Below are 21,383 nucleotides of genomic sequence, written 5' to 3'. Positions count from 1 at the left end.
TGCCAGCTTGGCAATATGTTTTCTTGAACATAGGTCATAGTATGATGGGCCAAATAATGGTACCCCAAAGACATTCCTTATTTCCAGAACCTGTGAATGTCTTGCCTTACAGGGCAAAAGGGATTCTGCAGATTTAATTAAGGATTTTCAGATAAGGTAATGATTCTGAATATATAATCACAAAGGTCCTTGTAAGTGAAAGATGGTGCAGGATAAGCAGACATGGAGAAGAGACAAGAGAAGCAGTGACAGGAGCATTGCATTTAATCTGGCTATGAAGATGGACGCGAGGAATGTGGGCAGGTTCCAGAAGACAGAAAGGCAAGGAAATACATTCTCTCCTTGAGACTCTACCAAAACAAAAAAATAAAACAAACGAAAAAACACAGCCTACTGACACAATGATTAGAGCTCACAGGAACCCATTTTGGACTTCTGACCTCCAGAACTCTAAGAAAATAAATTTGTGTTTTTTTAAGCTTGTAGTACTGTGTTATAGCAGCAATAGGAGGCTCATACCCATAGGAATATGGTTGGCTCCCTCTCAGCCTTCCTATACCTGGTGCAAATGAGAGGCCTTTGCTGTCCCTGAGAAGGGGGCCCTGCGACTCAACCAGCAAGGCTGACTTGATAGAAGCTGCCCACATCACTGGGCCAGAGAAAGCTGTGGGCGGGAGAAGCTGCGGGCAGAGGGTAGGGAAAGCAGAGCAGGTGGCCTAACTAGTCAGTCACACAGGATGATCCCATAAGAAGCTCAGACTCTTTCAAGGGGAGGGGAGCAGGTAGAGCTGGAAAGGGGGAGGTGTGGGAGTTGAAATCAAACCAGCATTGTGTTCACTGCTTTATGTTCAGTCATAGGGTCCCACTTATTTTCAAATAACCTAAGGGGAGGCTTCTGATTTTATTAAAAAACTAAATAAAATATTTTTAGAAAAATCAATATAGTAGATATAAAAGCCTGTTTGGGAATAGGACATTCAGAGAGCCTTAGAGTAAATAAATAAAGTCAAAGCAAGCTCTTTTCAGTTTATTTTGAATCTGTTTTTAACTCCAGAGTATTTTAATCAAATGTCTTACATAATATTGAAAGCCTGATAAGGACTTTGCTTTAACCATAAAACAACTAGAAAGCCAACAAGAGTGTCACCATTAACATTCACTGAAAAAGTGACCCACACCATCTACTGAGCAAGGATGAGAAATGGGTCCAGACGCATTTACCCTGAAGAACAAACAGGATGGAGGAGGAGAGACCCATCCTGACAACTTGGGAGACACAGACTTTTCTCCTTTCCTTCTAACCCACTGACTGCAGGCACGAGAGAGGACCCCCAGGGCGAGGCCCAGGGCCCAGGGCACCTTGTGTGTGTATGTGTGTGTGTGTGTGGGGGGGGGGATGGGGGATGGCAAGGTGTAACCCTGGCACCTTTTTCTCTGTTCTCCCCTCTCACCACTGCATACAAATGTCTACACGCGTCCAGGGTATGAGGTAGGGAAAGCAAACAGGAGTGGGTACTCTTAGGGTGGCATTTCTAAATTTGCTTCCTCCATTATAATAGATCACAAACCTCTCCAGGGCCCCCTTCTTTTCCTGCTCAGTCTTCTTTCAAAATTGTTCCCCACCCTAGGCTCCCACCCAGAAATGAAGGGTCATGGTCTGATACTTGTCCTCTCTGAGGATAAGGAAACACCTTCCTCTTTCAGCTTTGAACACTCTGCTCCAAATATCTGCAGCATTTAAATGTATAGCTTGTCAAAGATACCTAACGGGATTGCATCATAACTATTATTGTCAATAGGCTAAAAGCTAACCTGGCCCTTTGTAAAGCTATGTTGTATGGCAAGAAAACACAAATATATTAACTTAAAATATCATTTTTAGGAGACGTCTCCTGATGAAGAAATACCAAATGCTGATTAGCGATTTCCTTGAGAGAAATAAAAATAACATTAAATAGGAAAAAAATTAAAACGAAAGGGCTTTTAAAAAATAAACAAAAATGCTCTCTTATCCTAAGAAAACTGCTGCCGATGCTACAGCAACCACCGGGTCAGGGATTCTCAGCTCTAGTGCACTCAAGACAACAGGTCGCACTTTGTGAAAGCCAAGGTGCCCACCTTCCAATCCCATTTACTGCAGGAGAGTCTCAGGGAGGAAGGCATCGTGAGTGTGCTTAAGGCAAAGCCCTGACAGGCGCATCCGATGCCCAGTGAGAACTGAGAACAGTCCTACAGGGCCGCTTAACTGCACAGTCCGCCCAGGCTTCCCACCACTCTCAGGTGTAATCTTTCGAATGTGGCTTAAACTTTCTAATCTGACTCAACTTCATTTATCGAGACATATGAGTACATACAGAATAGAAAAGAGTTTTTGCTCTATGGGATTTAAGTTTTTGCTTTAAAATACATTTAAAAAGTGAGCCAATTAACGTATCAAATGTTTCTAAGTAATTAACATGTAATTCCTTTCATTTATATAGCAAATTAAGAGGAAACTGAGTTTTCACTGATGAATCAGTATAATTTTAGAATTAAGAATGGCTTTTTTGAAGAGTGCTAGATTAAGAAAACTATGTTAAAAGGAATCTTCAGTTACTAACATTAAAAAAATTATTCATATGAGTTTCTACTGGTTTCTCTGGTGGCTGCTGAAGATGAGTTCTGAAGTTTCTAGGGAAACAGTAGTTTGCTGGGGTGGATTAAAAATGGAAGGAGATGACAGAAAGGAGGCTGCTACAAAGTCACCTCCGAGTCGCAAGTCCTTCACAGAGATTTCCTAGTATCTGTTACAAAAGTGGCAAGAGGGAAGGACAGGGCATGCATTCCAAGGAGGTCAACCGGAGCTGCCTCAGTCTTCCTCAGACTACAGTGACTTTAAAAACTCTTAAGGCGGCCAGAAATCTTTATAGGAAAGTTGCAATCAATTTTGGGGTGAGAATATGAAGGGCTGGTTTTCAGAGTCCAAGTTCGGGGAGAGGATTCTGTCTGTGGAGAGATGCTGGAGCTGGAACTGAGGTGAGCAATCAGGAAGGAGCCATGGCCTCTGCAGGACTTCACGGAGCAGAGCTGCTCCTTCCCAGACAATGTCCTACCCAAGTACAGGTAGATGCCACGGGCCATCTGATGGGATCAGTACACAAAGGGAGCAACCAGGATGAACCAACCAAATATCAGGGGACAGGGGCACAAAGAGCCATCCTGAGGTGCCACCGCCCTGTTTCTATAGATTCAAGTCAAGAAGTTGCTGATACCCTTCAAAAACCAAGAGAAAGGACTCAGGGGATTTGGGCCATTGTCAACTCTAAGGGTGAGCTTAAGTACCCACTTGCTAAATGTCCAATGCCTACATGGCTCTAAATACATTTCTTTGTTCTTAAAGATTAGATCTTTTAAAACAAGGCCAGTGCCTGCTTCATCATCACTACACTGGCAACACCACACGGAACACCTGGAATTTCAGAGGCATGTGGTGATCGATGTGGAATTGATGAGTGAACACTTTTTAAACACTGTGACAACCTCCTATACACATAAAATTAATCTCAGCATAATATTACATAGTAACAGAATGCTTATTTTCATCAGTATTTAAACATATTTCACATATGCTTTCAAAATAAATATGACATAAAACACTGAAGGAGGAATATAGAACAACTAGGGGCCCGGTGCACGAAGATTCGTGCATGGGGGCGGCAGGGGTTCCTTAGCCCGACCTGCACCCTCTCCAATATGGGAGCCCTCAGGGGAGCCCTCTCCAATCTGGGAGTTTCTGTCTGTCTTTACAATCATATGAGTGAATTGTCTGAGACCCCCAACCCAGTTTGGTTTGTTGCTCACAGAATAATAGAAGCTTTTATTTTTTTCTTTGCTTCATTGGTGGAGATTTCCTGGAAGTTTTAGGATATCTTCCCTTTAATTTTTCCTGGACACTCTGATTTTACTTATGTCTCTCACCTTTGCTTTCCCTCCATCCCCCCCGCAACAGTAACTTGCTCCAGGCTCACTTTGCTCTAGTGTCTAGGAGATCTGTCTGCCACCAGGACTAGATTCCCAGCATTCCTGGTGCTCCCCGTGCTCTGGGCTTCTGCTTCCGGTCCTGGGGCTGCCATCAGAACTACTATTCCAAGAATTCCTGGTGTTCCCTGCGCTGGGAGCAACTGAGGGAGCCAGAGCCCCACAAGCCTCCGTCTCTCCTGCTCTGCTCTCCATCTGGCGACCAAGGGAGCCACGTCCCCCCAAGGGAGCGACCGAGAGAGCCATGTCCCCCCAAGTTGCCGGCTCTCCTGCTTCTGCTCTCCGCCCAGTGCCTGTGTATACAAATTAACCCGCCATCTTTGTCAGGTTAATTTGCATATTCACTCCTAATTGGCTGGTGAGCGTAGCGAAGGAATGGTCAATTTACACATTTCTCTTTTATTATATAGGATTACATTTTGGAGTTCCTTATTTTTATGATGTAACTCAGCAACTGCCTTTATATTGTTGTTGACAGATCAAAATAATGAAGCATCACATTCTGAAGACGCTATTTATATTAGCTCTGCCAGTTCAGCTTTTCAGAGCCTCTCTGTCAAAATGTAAATTATTTTTGAATCAGTAAATAAAGGGCTCAGAAAATATCTTGACTCTTCTCCCATCCTTATTCTTCCAACTTATTACAGAGAACTTTTACATTCTTTTTTTAATCACTGTGATGAGATGTCTTTTATAATTTGATAAATCAATAAAAAATTATTAAAATAATTTTCTTTATTGATGTGAGAGAGAGAGGAAGGAAGAGAGAGAGAGAGAGAGAGAGAGAGAGAGAGAGAGAGAGAGAAACATTGATTTGTTGTCCTACTTATTTATGCATTCATTGGTTGATTTTTGTATGTGCCCTGACTGGGATCAAACCCAGAACCTTGGCATAATGGAAGACACTCTAACCAACTGAGCTACCTGGCCAGGGCTGATTAAAAATATGTTTAAAACCTAGTAAGACTGGGTTAGTCTTTAAAAGGTATGCTATCTGTCGCCCCAAAATCATCACTTTAAAAGACCCTAATTGTATTAAGTATCATACATATTTACTATCAGAGACTGAAGGACTGTTAGAAAGTTAGCTGAATGGTTTTCTGTACATGCTAGAGGTGAGAACAGAAGATTTATTGTAACATAAATAGCTGCCTCTCCCCATCTTCACAATCCCAGTATTTTACTGAGAAAATGGAGAGAAGAGGATATTTATTCAGAAAGCCAACACACAGCAGATCATTAGTCTCTAGATTTTTGAATGGAGAAAGCCTGAGCTGTACACTCCCCAGTGGACAGGTCTGTTAACTGAAAGTAAATGAATTCAGAGATTATAACTTTGGGACATCAGAGTCTGAGGTAGATAGGACAACTGAGTCCTATAGGATAGGCAGGGAGATTTCCCCTAGAATGTCCTAAGATGACTGAGGGCGGTAAACCTAGGCAGCTTGCTTATAAGTGGTTCCTTCTCCTTTCCTAATATCTCCATATTCCTCACCCCTCATCCACAATCTTAGGGAAAGAACAACTCAAGTACAGAGATATGCTCTATAAGAGAATGTCCATCGACACATTAATTGGTGATTACAAAAAAGCTTAAGGTTTGCTTTACTCATGCTTTTTGAGTTTGGTTTGGTTTGTGTACTTTCAAAGTAGCCATATCAAAAAGCCTTGAATTCTAAAATAAAGCCTTAGTCGTTCTGATCCAAGAAGCATGAAAGGCTATTATTTTGCTTTGTCAATCTGCTTACTAAAAACTGACACCTTTTTCTTCTAAATATAGGGACAACTTATAACATGTGAATAAAAATCTGGGCTTGAAACAATTGCTGTGATTTAAGAATGCTCCACAGTGAACACATGACTAACTGTTATGAGTTCATCCCGGAGGTGCATCTATTATCTCTCTGACTGCTACCTATACTTAGAGCTCCTTTCTGAAAAATGGTGTCAACGTGTGTCTTGGCACAGGTCATAGTTTGTACCACAAGGACCTACAACGTGGGCACAGGGGCCTAGAGGGCAACAGAGGCAAAGGCAGGTGTTTGTTGGTATGCCCTGGAGGGCTCAACCCAGTAAGAAGCTCTATTCTGCAGTGGCCCACCCACTGGCCTGACCCTCTCTCGGGAAGTCTGAATGCAGGACACTGACATTGAAGCTGACAGACAAAGAGAAGACAGTAGGTAGAAACAGGAGAGTGAAAACCTGGTATAAGCAAAAGAAACCAGGTAGGGAGGAGAGAGCTCAGTGCAAAGAAGTAGGTAAAAAGAGAAAAAAATATCGGAAAAATTCTAGAAATTGAAAACCTGTTGTGTTCTAAATGACATCTCAGTATTTCACAAAATCTGCGAAATTAACAATAGTCTTATACCCTCCCCAAACTCTATCATCTGAAGTGACCTGAAAGAATCCTAATACAAAGGCAAAATGCAAATTAACCATCACTACGTCACAAAGATGGCAGCGCCCATAGCCACAAGATGGTGGTGCCAGTCCCTTCAGCCCAGCCAGAGTCCCCCAGTCCTGGGGGGGCAGCCGCTGAGAGCAGGCAGCATGAGTGGCCTGGCAGAATGCTTGCTTTGTCGCCGTGGCGACAAGGCAAATGTCCCACCCCGGCAGTAGAGGGCCTCTGGGTAGCGCACACACAGGGAGGGCTTCTGGGCTGCGGAGAGCCTCTGGGCAGTGGGCGCAGAGCGGCCAGGCCCTGCAGAGAACAGGGAACCTTGGGGAGTGGGCATAAGCCATTAGGGCTCCCGGATTGGAGAGGGCTCCCATGAGGGCTCCCAGATTGGAGAGGGTGCAGGTAGGGCTGAGGGACCCACCCCCCGTGCACAAATTTCGTGTACCGGCCCTCTAGTGTAACAATGATGTGAAATGCCATGAACAAAACAAAACCAAAACCACACAGCTCCATTATTTCACCTGAGAGTTAGGTAACAATTTTGTGTTACAGAGAACATCGGGGACTGTGTGGAGGTAAAAGGCTGCCAATGGACCAGCGACAAGAAAACTGAGAAAGTAAAGCTCTGACTCTAGGTGTCCTGAGACCATCAAGGCCAAATAACAGGATATCCATAAGGTTGGGAAGTAAGACTGGGATGACAAATGAAAAAGTTAAAGGAAAAATCGAAGTACCAAAGAATATCTGAGGCCCAAGAAGAACATTTCAGCATCCCTGGGTTATGTATTCTAAAAGCCCCAAGAATGGCAGCCTGCTTGAGTCAGCTCTCTGAGGAGTGTGCCCACAGATGCATGCACTCTAGGGAGGATGGCCCTCTGCACAGAAGGCCTGAATTGCTTCTGTTCTGAGATGTCACAGTCTTAGGATAAGAAACCAAATCAATCAGAGTTTCAAAGAAAACAGATAAAAACCAAATGTACATATTGACTGCAAATTATAATCATAACAGTTAAAATTTGAAAGGAAGAAAATGACTTGGAATTGAAGAATTAAAGAACATCTTTAAATTCTATCTGCTTTGGCACCAATTCTGAACTCTCCTCCATAAAATTTGTAGGGTAAAAATACCAGTTGCTTAATCCAATCATAACACTATGACAATTAATGCGGCGTAACTTATATATGGAGATTCTGAAAAACATAATTTCATCGGTTTATACAAATGTGCTATTTCCCCCTCCTCTTTCCTGCTCAAAAGTCCCACTGAAATTCTTACTGCCTAGAAGCAAGAGGAATGAAAGGAAGAAAAAATATCTGGGGAATGGTATTTCTTCACAAAAGTCATTACACTTGGGCTTTCCAAACTTCTACAGACTACTGTATATCCTGCCTCAGGAGACCCTTAGAGATACAAAAATTGTTTTTTTTATTTGATTTCTGATATTAAACCTACGTTCTCACTGGAGTTGATCCTGTAATTTCTCTCACCAGACCTACACTGCCCAAGTTTTGCAGGTGACCAAGCCAACCAGTTGCAGCAAGTTGCTGGCAGATAAAGCCAATTTCAAGTAAAAAGATCTTTCTCTCTGCGCTTGGCATGTCAGTCATGATTCTGTCACTCTTTGGTCTCTGGGTCATTTGTTTTTCACTTACTTTTTCATTTCAGTTTTTAAAGCATTTCGCAACAGGGGACTTACTGATGTCTCAATCATTTTATTCCCCACACCCCAAACACTCCTTCCTGTTCGGGAAAATCTACTCCTTTGGCTATTCGGATGTCTAATTCTTTACTTTTTCTAATTCTTTTATGTTTTCAGCAGCACTATTAGTTATCTTCTGCTTCCCTTTTCTTTTGTCCAAAATTATGAACTCTATTTTCTTTAAATTTTGTCATAAAAATCATGTTCATATTATTCACAAACTAGAAAAAAAGAGAAGAAAAGCCTTGTCCATAATCCTCACTAACACAATCCTTTTGTGTATTTTAACATTTCTTTCTCATCTTTTGACTCACGTGAGTCTCTTCATGTATAGTTGTAATCACATAATAACCAAAATAATTTTTTATTACTGGTTTTCCAGAAAGTATTCTATGTCGTTATGAATTTTCATTGCTGTGATTTTATTGGCTGATTAATATTGCATTATGTTGATGACCATTCATCTAAATATTTTCCTCTCTGTGGTTCCATTCTTGTTAATAATGCGCAAGAGTGTCTGTTTCTTTGAATGACTCCCAGCATTTCAGCTTTGTGTCCCTTCAATTTTTAACCTAGTTGCCTTTTCTCTGCCTCCCAAAAAGCAACCACGATGTCTGCTGTGGCTACTCCTTCCTGTATCTGACACCCTTTTCTCTTTCCACATGACATGTTCCATTCCAAGAGGAAAGGGCGGACCCGATCTGGCTACCCAATAAATTGAGTGGGGAAGGTTCGGCCCACAGGCTGTGTAAGGCCCAAGAAATCATTTGGTCTGGCCCTGCCAAGGCGTTAGGGGTGAGTTAATTAAATGCTTGACCAACGATAGCAGGCTAATTTTTTAAGTTTATAATTGTGTATGACTCGGGAATGGTATTATAAATATCTAGATGGCCCTCGGCAGGAAAAAGGTTCCCCACCCCCGCTGAAACGCTCCAGGTAAACTGAGTAAAAGTGGTTGCTGGGATTAAGGAAAGCTGCAGGTATGTGATGGAAGTACACTGGAACCAGAATTAGGATTATCCTGTGGTTCTGAAGTCTACATTTTTTAAAGCTACAGGAAGCAAGATTTTAATATTTTAGCATCTTCATTAAAGGAATGTAAAAATGGACTTCTTAGAATATCTAGTGAAAAATGAGACATGGGGAGGTGCTTTGAAAAAGTGGAAAGGCCACTGAATGAAAATCCTTTATAAAATTTTTTAAAAAATTAAGTATAGTTTGTATACAATATTCTATTAGTTTCAGGTGTACAATATAGTGATTCCACATTCATATACTTGACAATGTAATCACTGCAGCAAGCCTAGCAATCATCCTGTCACCATGACTACAATGCATTTTTCAGGTCTCTAGTGACAGGATCTTGAATTCCAAGTTTCTTAGCTGTAAAATGGGAGGCTTGGAATAGGAACAAAACAAAACAAAACAAAACAAAACAAAACAAAACAAAACAAAACAAAACAAAAACACCTCTAAGATCCCCTCTACATTCTATGGTCAAAGTACAGACAAGCCAGAAACACACCAAAGGACCAATTTTTGATCTGAGGGCCTCTTAGCTTTTAGGCTGTGCTTTATATTTTTTAGGAGAATCTTTAAAAGACATGACTAGATCATGCTCTTCAGGATACTGGCATGTAACAGTAAAGTGACTCCTTCCTTTGGAGAAGGAGGTTAATGCTCCTGCATACAGAACCAGGACCTTTTTTTAGATCTCCTAATAGGGGCTATACTAAGAATGGCAGGCCCAGCTTGGGGCCAGAAAAGCTGCTATTTTCCTTTCCATTTCTCTGTTGACATGCTCACATCTCCTGCTATATTTCCCTTTGTATGCGGCCTAAAGCTCAGCAGGATTTTTAAAGAAAAGAAGAGTACTTGTGGGAGGAAGGTAGTGGATCTAGACAAAAGGGAAGAGGCACATTTATGGCTTTATTTTCTGAGGAATACAAACCTATCACTCTTTCCCCTGCCTGCACTTTCTAAAGGAAGCCTGCTTTGGAAGCATGGGCAGGATTACGCTCTAACCAGCTGACAGGATAGGGAAAATGGCATTTTAAAGTGTTTGGGACCTGTGAGGTCTTTAGAAGGGTTTGGCTAATTCTGCTCTGGGAGTCAGGATCATTCAGTAACAGAAAATGCCTCCCCAGTATTATAGTGTGTGGTCGTCTGCCTTACCCCCCAGAGGTGGCAGGGAGAGGGCTGGATGAGAAGGGACTGGTCAGCTCTGCTTTGCTGGGAAAGCAGGGGTGATAGTGGAACATGTCTGAAAAGGTTTTAATTCACATTTTTTTTATTTTAAAAATCACTTTGCATTAAAAGGTTAAACTTTGCATTACCTTTTAAAAAAATATAATAAAATGGCTAGCATTTCTTTTGGCCTAACTGGAAACTAAAAGAGAGGCTTCAGAATAAGTGATAAAGGAAAAAGAAAATGACAACGTATGTTACTGCAACTGGATAATTAGTAAAAGTTAATTATTTAATCCATGAACCAGAAGTGGTTAAATTATAACTTGACCATACATAAAATACTACTTTCATAAATATTAATTTCCACTCTGTCCGTTTTGACTCACTACTTTCAATGATCTCAAGATTCAAAGCAAGCTTTCTCTCTATCAAAATGGTTTACTAAAACCAACCAGACATATCCCACACGTACAGAAACGAACAACAGATCACATGAATGCTGTGTCACATCCTACCAGACCTCTGATGTTGGACTTGACGAACTTGATTTAGAATTCCTTTTACAACCAGTGGCTGTACAATTGTGCCATTCAGATGGTAAAGTATTAATGTCTCCTGATCCCCACTCACCTGCTCCAGAAGGCGATCTTTTGTGCCACACCTGCGATGATTTGGATTATTAGAAGGGAGCTGTGTGGTATACCAAAAACATCGGACCAGGAGCCCACAGATCCACCATGCAGCTTCATCACCTTACTGGCTGGGCATCTTTGGGCAAGTCACTTAACTTCCCTAAGCACGTGAGGTTTACCATCACCAAAACATGGGGAAATACTGTCTTCCACATAATGTGTGAAAGTGCTATAGAAATTGCAATGAGCATTACCATCACCCATCACACCACTGATTGTGATCGATGCAAGTGATAGATGAACAGAAACTTGGTAACTTGCCTGAGGTTACATGGTTAGAAAGTGGCCGAACAAGGGTTCTCAAGCAGGCATTCTGCCTCTTAACTGGCCTGGGCCTCTCTGGACCAGCCACTATTTGCAGTAATATTTGACTTGGCAATTAGTGGTGACTTCTTCGGTTCTTTTCTTTTATAGCTTCTGCGTTTATTAAATACTTAGAAAGGTCTTCTCTACTTGGGGAATATATATTTTTTTAAAACCATGTTTTCTTTTGGTAATTCTGTAGTTATATTTCAAAGTTTAAATCTTTGAAATACCCAGAATTTATTTTGGTGGATAGTAAGAGTTTGGATTCAACTTTGTTTTCCAGATGGCTTCCCAGTTGTCACAATAACTTCTGTTGAATAATCTAACCTCTCCCCACTGATCTGAAATGCCAACTTTATTATACACAAAATTCTCATATTATTTGAATCTATTTCTTGACTTTCTGTTGACAATCAGTAAACAAATACACAGCCTATTTAATTACTGTAGCAGTATCATATGTTTAACCATTTGGGAGAGCTAGTTGCCCTCGTTATTTTTCTTTTCCAGAATTTTTCTGGCTGTCCTTTAGAAGCTCAGAATCATCCACTGGTATTTCTGCTAGGATTGTGTTAGATGCATAAATTAATTTAGGGAAAACTGATGCCATTAGGAGGTTGAGCCCTCTGCTGAATAACATCCATGAATGTATGTACTTTTGTGTTTGGTTCGTCTTTTACCTCCTCCCCACCTCTGTTTGGTGAGCTCCTATAACAGTTTAAAGTTTTGCTCATATAAGTCTTCCTTTATTACATTTACTCCAGGAGTTAGGAATGTATTCCTATCTGGTTAATGTTATCACATGTATGCATTATTTAAAGCAGATGTGGTAACAGAAACTGTTAGCTACAATACTTATGAAGTGTCATTCATTTTTGTTTGGTTATGTGCTCTGTTCTTGAAACCTTGGCAAACTCAGGTGTGAAAACATCACTGGAACCAACGCCACATGACATGCTTCTTTTTAACTCCTGTTAAGACATACTTTTCTCCAAAAATGTTTTAGCATGAATACAGAACTTGTTAGAGTTTTGGAAATCTTTGCTCTATGTCAGTTCATCTTAAATTTTGGGAGTACATAGAGCCTAGTGGTATTATATTACAAAGTAACAATTTTTACTGAACTAAAAAACACAAAACTTACCTCCCAAATTCATTCCGGCTTGAAGACATTTCTGAAGTCTGCAGGCAGGACAATTCTTCCGTCGAATCTTATCAATGATGCAATCATTTCTTCCAGCACATAAATAGTTGTGCTGCCCTGCATAAAAAATTAAAAAAGCAACTATTAAAACAAAGATTATTATAATGATATAAATTACTAACATGCATACTCAGCATACTCAGAATATAAAATTTCCCCTTTCCTTCCTTGAAATCTCCTTTGCAAAGAAGCAGAAGAGAAACAGGATTTATGGGTAATACAGGCACAGGGATGGTCAGCTGAACACAGATGAGACTTTGGATTACAGATGATCAGATTAACACTACGTTTGTTCATTTCCAAAAGGTCCTCATTCATATAAGGAGAGCTGCTCTCCCCCATTGTTTAAATATTTTGATAGCTACATGCAGCTTTCAGATATGCAAATTATATGCAGGGATCACAACAACACTGATCTAAATGAAGGCCCTGCCACAGCTGTTTAATCTGCCATGCCTACAAACAGTTTACAAATGTGATTTCAACCAGAAAACTTTCAAATTATACAGTAATTATTGCACATGTTTAACTTCCATTCTGCTGACGAAACTGGAAAAACATTCACATGTGGGAATATGTTTAGAGAGTGGCATCTACTGGCAACAGGTAAACTTGTGGCCTAGCTCTATCACTCATTTATTTATTAAAAAAAAAACGTCTACAAAACATCCAGTAGGTACCAGGTACTATTAGAAACATTAGGGATACAATAATTAATAAGACAGATATCCCTGATCTCATTAACTTTCACTCAATTGTGGGGAGATAGACAACAGATGAGGTAATTAGGTAAAATGCACAAATGTACAGCAGTACACTCTAGGGAATAAAAGAAGGGAAGGGGCATATAACACAATGCAGGTTTGGGAGGGCACGGGAGGATGTTGACATTTTAGAAACAGTGCATGCGGCGGGGGGTGGCTCGCTAGAAGGTGATTTTAAATGAAAGGTCTGAAGGAAATGAAGGTGCTGTATGGATACACCAGGCAGTGGGAAAAGCAAATGAGGTGGGGGCAGGGGTGGGGAGGCTGCTTGGCATGTTTAAGCAATAGCCAAGTGGGAAAGAGGAGAACGAATGAGTGCAAACAAGAGGAGACGAGGAGAAAGAGCTAAGGTGAGTCCGCTAATGTAGGGCCTTAGAGGTCACATTTGACTTTGACTTTTACCCTGAGTGAGACGGGAAGCCACCAGCGTACAGGGCTCTGAGCAGGGAAATGAATGACCTGATGTGGTTTAAATTCGACAGGATCCGCTGGCTGCTGTTTTGAGCACTGACTGCAGTGGGCTAGGGAAGGGAGCAGGGGAGGAGGTTGTAATTCAAGGGTGGGTCAGTGGGGTAGCAGTGACCGTGGTGAGAAATGGTCAGGGTCTAGATGCACTTGAAACTCAACAGCTACTAGGATTTGCGGATCGGCTAGAGGAAAAGCATAGAGGCATGAAGATGCTTGGGCTGAACAATTAAAAAAATAGAAATGCCACAAATCAAAACGCAGAACACAGGAGGAGCATGTGATTTACAGGTGCCTGTCAAGTTTGAGAGGCCTGAGAGGCACCCATCTAAGTGCAGGTGTCAAGCTGGCAGTGAGATGCACAGGCCTGCAGTTAGGGAGAGGGCTGGGCTGGAGGCGGAATCAGCTCGTGGCCGTGATCTGAGGGCGGGGGGGAGGGGGGCCTTTTCTCTGCCAAAGGCCATGTGGATATGTATCACATCGTTCCCGGACACGCAGAATTATCAACTTAAAAACCAGCCTGCTATAGTTGGTCAAACATTTAATTAACTCACCCCTAATGCCCTTGCAGGGCCAGACCAAATGATTATTTTGCAGGCTTCATAGGGCCCATGATCGTTCCCCACCCCTGAACAAGCCATGAGATTGGATGAGATCATATGGAGAGTGGGCAAAACTGGGAAGAGAAGGGTCTGAGGACTGAGGCCAGGGTCCCTGCAAACATGCAGACAGGAGTCCAGGGAGTGAGCAGGCTCAAAGCACTCCCTTCAGCCTGGTGCCATCACACTCCCTTGGTTGAGAATTACACTCAATAAAAACAATGTGCAGTCCTTAATGCAATTAAAATAATTTAATCCAGAGCACATTCTCAGTAACACAATGGCAAATATTAGTAATAATAATAAAATGCTAGCAACAGCATAGGGAGAGCTATCAAAGTGAAGAAATGAAACCCCACCATTATAGTAATCTAATGACTTATTTAAAAAATGAAGGCTCTATGTGAATATGATGAGGGGCAGATGATTACACAAAGGAAATAAAGAGGTAAAAACTGTAACTGTGGAATGGCATTAAGTAATTTAAAGTATGTGTGGTTGGAGTCCCAAAAGGAAATGAGAGAATAGGTGAGAAAAAATATGTGAAGATTTTCAAATTTGAATAAAACCACCACTTGAAAATCCAGAAAGCTTAACAAATGCCCCAAAAGATAAATACCAAAAGAATACCACAAACAAAAAAAATCTTAAAACAACCCACTATGCAGAAAGTAGTGAAATTTCTAAAAAAAAAATTAAGACTTAAAAGCAGTCAAAGCAAAACCAAAAAAATTACACAAAAGGGAACAAGAATAAGAGTAATAACTGATTTAAACAAATAAAGCTAGAAGATAACATATAATATCTTTAAAGACTGTCAACTCAGAATAACCAATGAAAACTTTATCAAAATGAAGGTGAAATAAAGACATTTTAGGATAAATAAAGCTAAGAAAACCTGTTGCGAGCAGAATCACATTATAAGAAATGAAAAAGGAAGTTCTTCATGCAGAAGGAAAATACCAGCTAGAAACTGAGATGTACACAGAGGGTCCTGCTTGGCTTTCTGACCCTGGATTAAGCTGTCCCTGCCTTTCCCAGGACCCTCTGCTGCTTTTTTGCAAATAAATCCTCAGAGCTCTTTTCCTTGATGTGTATGTGGAGAAGGGACTGAAAGGTATGCTACTGGAGATGAGGCAGAAATGATTTGTACATATGGATCTTTTGTGAGCCTCTTAAAAGCCAGAAGGCCTTGGATGGGTTTGTGTCTACATGCAACATACTTCATGAACATGTAAATTCTGTATGTCATACATGTATTTAACTTATCGGTAACCATGCGTTCCTTCTTTCAGCATTATTCACTAGCAACTATCTGCCAGGCAGTAAGCTGTTTGTACCACATCTCTCCTTTCTCCATTACCTTACAGGCAGATTCTTCATGGTGTCCAGCGGAGGGTCAGAGTGCCCATCAATGGGTACTCAGCACTTCTGTACAAAAGTTTCATTTTAAATGAATATTTTGGAATCTTCAAATCATAGCCCATTTACTTTAAGCTGTGATTTCTCTCCATGCTGTGGATAGGCGCACTTTTTTTCTTTGGAGAATCCATTACAGTGCTTGCTACCAGCTAGTTAGAACTTTCTCTAAATTTTTATGAGAGAAACTAATTATAATCAACTTGAAAATTGTGGGACATTTGTATTTACCCTATAAGTTTTTGATTTATTTAGTTTCCAACTTTTTGTACAGATTCTTGAGTATTAGTGTATTTACACTGATAAATAGGTTGTGAGTTTTTGGACTTAGGGGTGGGGGAGTAACTGGATCATATTCTTAGCCAACCGCATGGCTAGTGCAGCAAACGTAAGCAAAGCTTGGATCAGAGGCATCGGATACAGTAATGCTGCATCATTATTTTTACTGGTGCTTTTATTACTGATATTTTATCTTTATTTTTATTGGTGTGAAAGATAATGAATTCTGTGGCTTACTTTTTTTAACATATATTTTGATTTCAGAGAGAGGAAAGGAGTGGGAGAGAGAGAAACATCAATGATGAGAGAGAATCATTGATGGGTTGTCTCCTGTACACCCCCCACTGGGGATTGAACCCGCAACCCAGGCATGTGCCCTTGCCCGGGAATCAAACTGTGACCTCTAGGTTCATGGGTGGATGCTCAACCACTGAGCCAGGCCTTATTTTTCACAGAATGGAAAAACTCCAATGATCGGTCACTTTGCATAGCTGTATCTCTATTCACATATACAGACATACAGGTCAGTCCTGCATCCCTTGCACCATACTCAGAGACATCCTGTAGCTGAGGACGGGCAGTGCTGGGAGCTGCCAGCAGTCCCTTGCCCAGCTGAAGGTCAGCCCAAGGTTGAGGCAGCACTGAGCACATCTTCCCAATACCTCTTTATGTTTGACCTCAGGAAGGAGTCCTGTCCCTGCCTTTCTCTGGCTCCGCTAATTTCATATTCAGTGACATATACAGATATGCACACATCCTTCAACTCCACAGCAATGTTCTGCACCCCTAACTCTATGTGGAAAAATCTGCTCTCCTCTTTTATCTCACCTAGGAGCTAAGTCATAAACATGGCTGATAATGAGGGTAGCCCCTTCCATCAAGTAAAATGCTCAAGTTTTCAGGTAAAATTACATATGGAAAGAAACAGGTTCTAGAAGCCCTAAAACTATGATGAACACCTACAAACAACTTTTAGAATCTTTAAAGAAAGGAGCAGGCATTAACCAGGCAGGAGATTAAAGTGATTCTAGACTAATTGGAATGCCTCAAATTCTATGTTTTGACTTACCAAGACACTTTGGGAGCACAGCCCTTTTTATATCGGGGCGGGGGGAGCGGGGAGGGTTGGCTAACTGGAGAAAATAAGAATTGACGTTGGCCCCTGTCCAGCACCCCAGGTCCTTTCCCATCTCTGCAAAGAAACTGTGCCTGGGCCCTCAGATTGGGCTTCTAGAGGGGACCACTTCTGTCCCCCACCCCATGATGTTTCCTCCTCAGAGGGATACCATATTCCAGGCACCCCTCCCCCCACTCCCTTTCCTCACACGGTCTTGCTGAGTAAGTCTGAGCAGAATAAATCTGACCTGATTGCCTCCTTGGTCCCCTCTTCCTGGAGGAGGAGGACTCCCCTGGGGGCAGATGCAGCCTCCAGTCTTGAGGAGCCTCTACCTGTATCGAATTCTAGAGCTTAGGTAGCAGGCCCCCACCTATCTTGCTCTTACCACTCAGCCATGTCCTTTAACTTAGTTCCCCACCCCAAAGTTGATATTTTGTGGTATACCAGCCACTGTCATGTTTTATCTTTCAGCTTGATCAGAACCTGGTGGGGAGGGTGGTGATATTTCACAGGTGCCTTAGAGATGAAGAGAGAGCCCACAGCACCAGAGCCCCTGCCACTCCACAACAGGGACAAATACCAAGCGAGTTCCCAAGACTGGATCCAGAAACACGGATCCTGTGGTTCTCCCGCCCCTTCCTGGAATGTCTCTCCCCGATTCCTGATGCCCCAGGTCTGCAACTGTGGAAAGGCAGGGAACCCTGAGGAGGTGGTCACTGTGGGAATAGAACTGTGATAGTTAAGACTTATTTCAAACTCTTTTCTGTTGTTGTTTTCCTTTAAAAAAAAACAAGCTATCAAGAAATTTCAGAATCTTGTTTTCCTTTAAAACATTATTTTCATGCTTACCATATTATGTGACATGTAATTTTATTTTTCACATTTAACCCAAAATCTTTATTTTACAAATAAGAGAATCGTCTTCTTCAGGCCATAAAGATGCATGAATATCCTTCTGGCGTCTTTTGTCTGTATCCCATGTTTGAACTCTGACATTGCTTTCTGATTTTTCGTGTTGAGGATCCTACTTCCCATGGGATAAAGAGCACCTTAGAATATAGGGCAAGAATTTGTGCTAGATTCTTGATAAGTTCATTTGAACTGACCTTACTTGATTGAAATGCATAGGAAGGAATAAGCTTGGTGAGACCGAGCCATTCTCCTGAATCAGATCTAACATAGTGGCCTTTCTGTTCCTTAATTACTCAGCTTGTACTGCTGCAAATTCCCCAAACATACGCAAGAATACTCACATCCAGGGACAAACAAAAAATAGCCTCTAGCATAATAACAGAAAACAAACCACAAACTGTACTCTTTGTGAATTAATATTCATTTCTGTTTTCCATCATTATAAGTATGGAGAGTCCTGTATGTAGAACGAGGGGACACACTGCGTGAGCTCTAAAATTCCGTCCGGTTCTAACATAAATCACAACCCCCTATTATTGGTGGCTATTATTTATCATTTCCACCCACTATCACCTATTTTTGTAGTAGTTGAGCATGAATCTATAAGAGAATTTAACTAAAAGAGATAATAACTTAGAAAACAGTTGAATGTTTATCATTTCCTGAATGATATATTGTTCAATAATGTGTTATATGTCCAAAGCCATTAGCAAGCCTGACGGTTTTGTTGTTGTTACTTTTCATGAAAACATGGGGATTCTGAACTTTAGCAGGAAACCAAACTTTTGAAGAGTCCTCTTCACTTAACTTCCCCTGATGGACACTCAAGAATAACCAGACTTTATGCACAATGTAAGTTTCCTTCTTCAAAAAATGCACTCATTTTCAGAAAGGCAATGTCACCAAATTGCTCTCCAAATTAACTTGTTTGAATCCCTCTTTCATTTTTAAAGATCCATTTGTTGTCCTGCTAGAGGATTTTTTTTTTTTCTTCAAGCAGTTGACAACTGCCCAGCAACAGCAGCCTGTGTTTGCAGTCACTATTTTGGGCTACATCACATGTCACTTACATAACCTTGTTTAACTGCTCTTGAACCAGTTCGAACAACCTGGGAAACAGATTAGGGCAGTCCCAGCAAATTCCTGCACTGCAGATTCTGATGGGTGATTTTCCCTTCCCCCACCCCATCTTATAATGTTGCAGGGTGAGTAAGAGGGTGTCCAACAAGAACTGGTTATTCATTGTCAGAGCAAGCTAAAATAATTAACTTCCTTTGCTTGGTTTGAACCAGTCCAGTCTGCCCGTAATAAACCCATATGAGCAGGGCTCCCCTGCTGCTGGGGTTTATGAGTGAGCCTGGATTAACATGCTTTCAAGTGCCAGGGGCAAAACTCACTGGAGAAGTAAGTATAGGTTGCCTTTGCCACCTTGAAACACAGATCTTTTGTTTTCAGGATTCTAAGATTTGAATTTTTCCCGTGTGGTGTTTCAAGAGCTCTTCCCATGTGGGTAAGCACAAAGTTCCCAGATAAACATTCTTCTCACTGGGAAAGGTGTTCGTCTTTTATTTACGAAAATATGTAACTTCTAATTATCATAGAAGTTAAGCTTTAGGTGCTCTGCATATTTTAGTGAAAGATAATAAAAGAAAATATTATATGGCAAAAGCCAAGTGCTTGCTGTAAGCTTTTAACCTTGAGAAACATTGATTAGGATGTGAATAAGAAAAGACAAGCAAGTTATCAGCAAGGAACAGGGAACATTTTTTCAGGAGGAGTGACTCGCGTCCCACACGCATTCAATAGTAGGAATTTAACAGAGTTGCACTTCACTATGCAAAAACATCTGTTATCTAGATAAACTAGTAAGTTATTCAGGGCAGTGGGTAGGGAAGTAACATTTGTTGAATTCCTGTTATGTGACAGGTGTTTTACCAATCATAGAATTTAATCTTTAATTTAAAAATCCTTTGGGGGTGGACCATGTAAGAGAGGTCATATCATCCCCGTTTTGTCAATGAGGGCACATGCAGGTTCCATCAGTGGCCAGGATGGCTGGGATGTGTACTTGGAGTGGTTTCATTATAGCACCGACTCTTTCTACAACTCCACACAGATTTAAAAAGTATCCTTAAGAATCTTTGCAGTAAAACATTTAGGCTGCTGAGTTACTCGGACACTGAAATACCACTAACCACTGTGACACATGGGAGAGGAAACTGCATGAAATGAGGCAAACCTACAAGCTAAGCCTCAGCTGAAAGATGCATGGATGGCAGCCTCATATACCCCCTCAGCCACCACTTTCTGCCCGATCCAAAATGTACTTACTTCTAAGCCCCAGGCCTCGAAGCAGACACGTACACAGCCCTGCGGAACTGAAAGTGTCTGTGTGTTGGGTCCTTAATTATCACATTTCACATCATACACATCTAGCGACAATCTGCATCTCTGCTAGAAAAATACTGTGAAACCATTTGATATGAGGACTTTTGCTCACACACACACACACATGAAGTTAGCCTAGTTCAGGTACTAGGGGGCATATATTAAAGAGATTCTCTCTCCCTCCTTGATCCCCTAGCCACCCAATTCCCCTCCCTAAAGGCAACCACTGTTGTCAGCGTCCCTGTATCTGGGACACTTTTTTTCTTTAACTACAATAAATATATTCTGTTTGCTAAGTTCGGCCCTATCAGTGCAATCTGTCTGTTCTTTTACTAATTAATTCAACAAATTATTATTAAGTGGCTATTACATGCCAGTTACTGTGATCAGCACATGAGTTAGACATGAATGAGACCAATTCCTATCCATCATGGCCGTGCGTGGTCTAGTGTGGGAGACAGGGGTCTATGCAGCTCGAACCCCAGGGCAAGAACAGCACAAGGGGCAGCCTGCGGCAGGGACACGGGAGAGGACAGGATCGCCTCGGCAGTCAGAAAGATCTTCCTAGAAGAAACAACGTCCGGCCAGCTTCTTGAGGGGTGGTTGTTGATGGAAAGGGAGTCAGAGGAGTTTTCTTACTAGAGAAAGAACAAACTACAGAAGGAATCTTGTCAAAGGGTATCATCTATTTAGAGATGCATGAGCTCGGTGCGCCTGGAGCACAGGGAGTGTATGTGGAGGCAGTACAAGTAAGACTGTGAGGACCTGCTATGCCATGCTCTGTAGTCTGGACATGAGTGTTAGGCAACGGGGAAGCCGTTCCAGGGCTAACTGGTGTTCCAGGAAGTTCACTCTGGCAGCTCAGAGGAAGATATCCTGGAATCATGCTCGGAACTCAGATGACTTTTTCGGAAGCAGGTGGCTAGGAGGGAC

The 21,383-nt window shown here is 41.6% G+C and overlaps 1 protein-coding gene across 9 annotated transcripts in view; it reads right to left on the bottom strand.

Annotated features, from left to right (window-relative positions):
• NR3C2 (nuclear receptor subfamily 3 group C member 2) overlaps positions 1-21,383 on the bottom strand; it is a 295,026-nt gene that overhangs the window by 69,538 nt on the left and 204,105 nt on the right. For all 9 annotated transcript variants that reach the window (XM_059697882.1, XM_059697880.1, XM_059697885.1 and 6 more), the window contains one exon: positions 12,448-12,564. In XM_059697882.1, coding sequence (XP_059553865.1) covers positions 12,448-12,564 — 117 coding nt within the window. The remainder of the gene's footprint in view (positions 1-12,447; positions 12,565-21,383) is intronic.

Source organism: Myotis daubentonii, chromosome 5 (assembly GCF_963259705.1).
Source record: "Myotis daubentonii chromosome 5, mMyoDau2.1, whole genome shotgun sequence".
Taxonomy (NCBI): domain Eukaryota; kingdom Metazoa; phylum Chordata; class Mammalia; order Chiroptera; family Vespertilionidae; genus Myotis; species Myotis daubentonii.
This window is presented reverse-complemented; position numbering and strand designations above follow the sequence as displayed.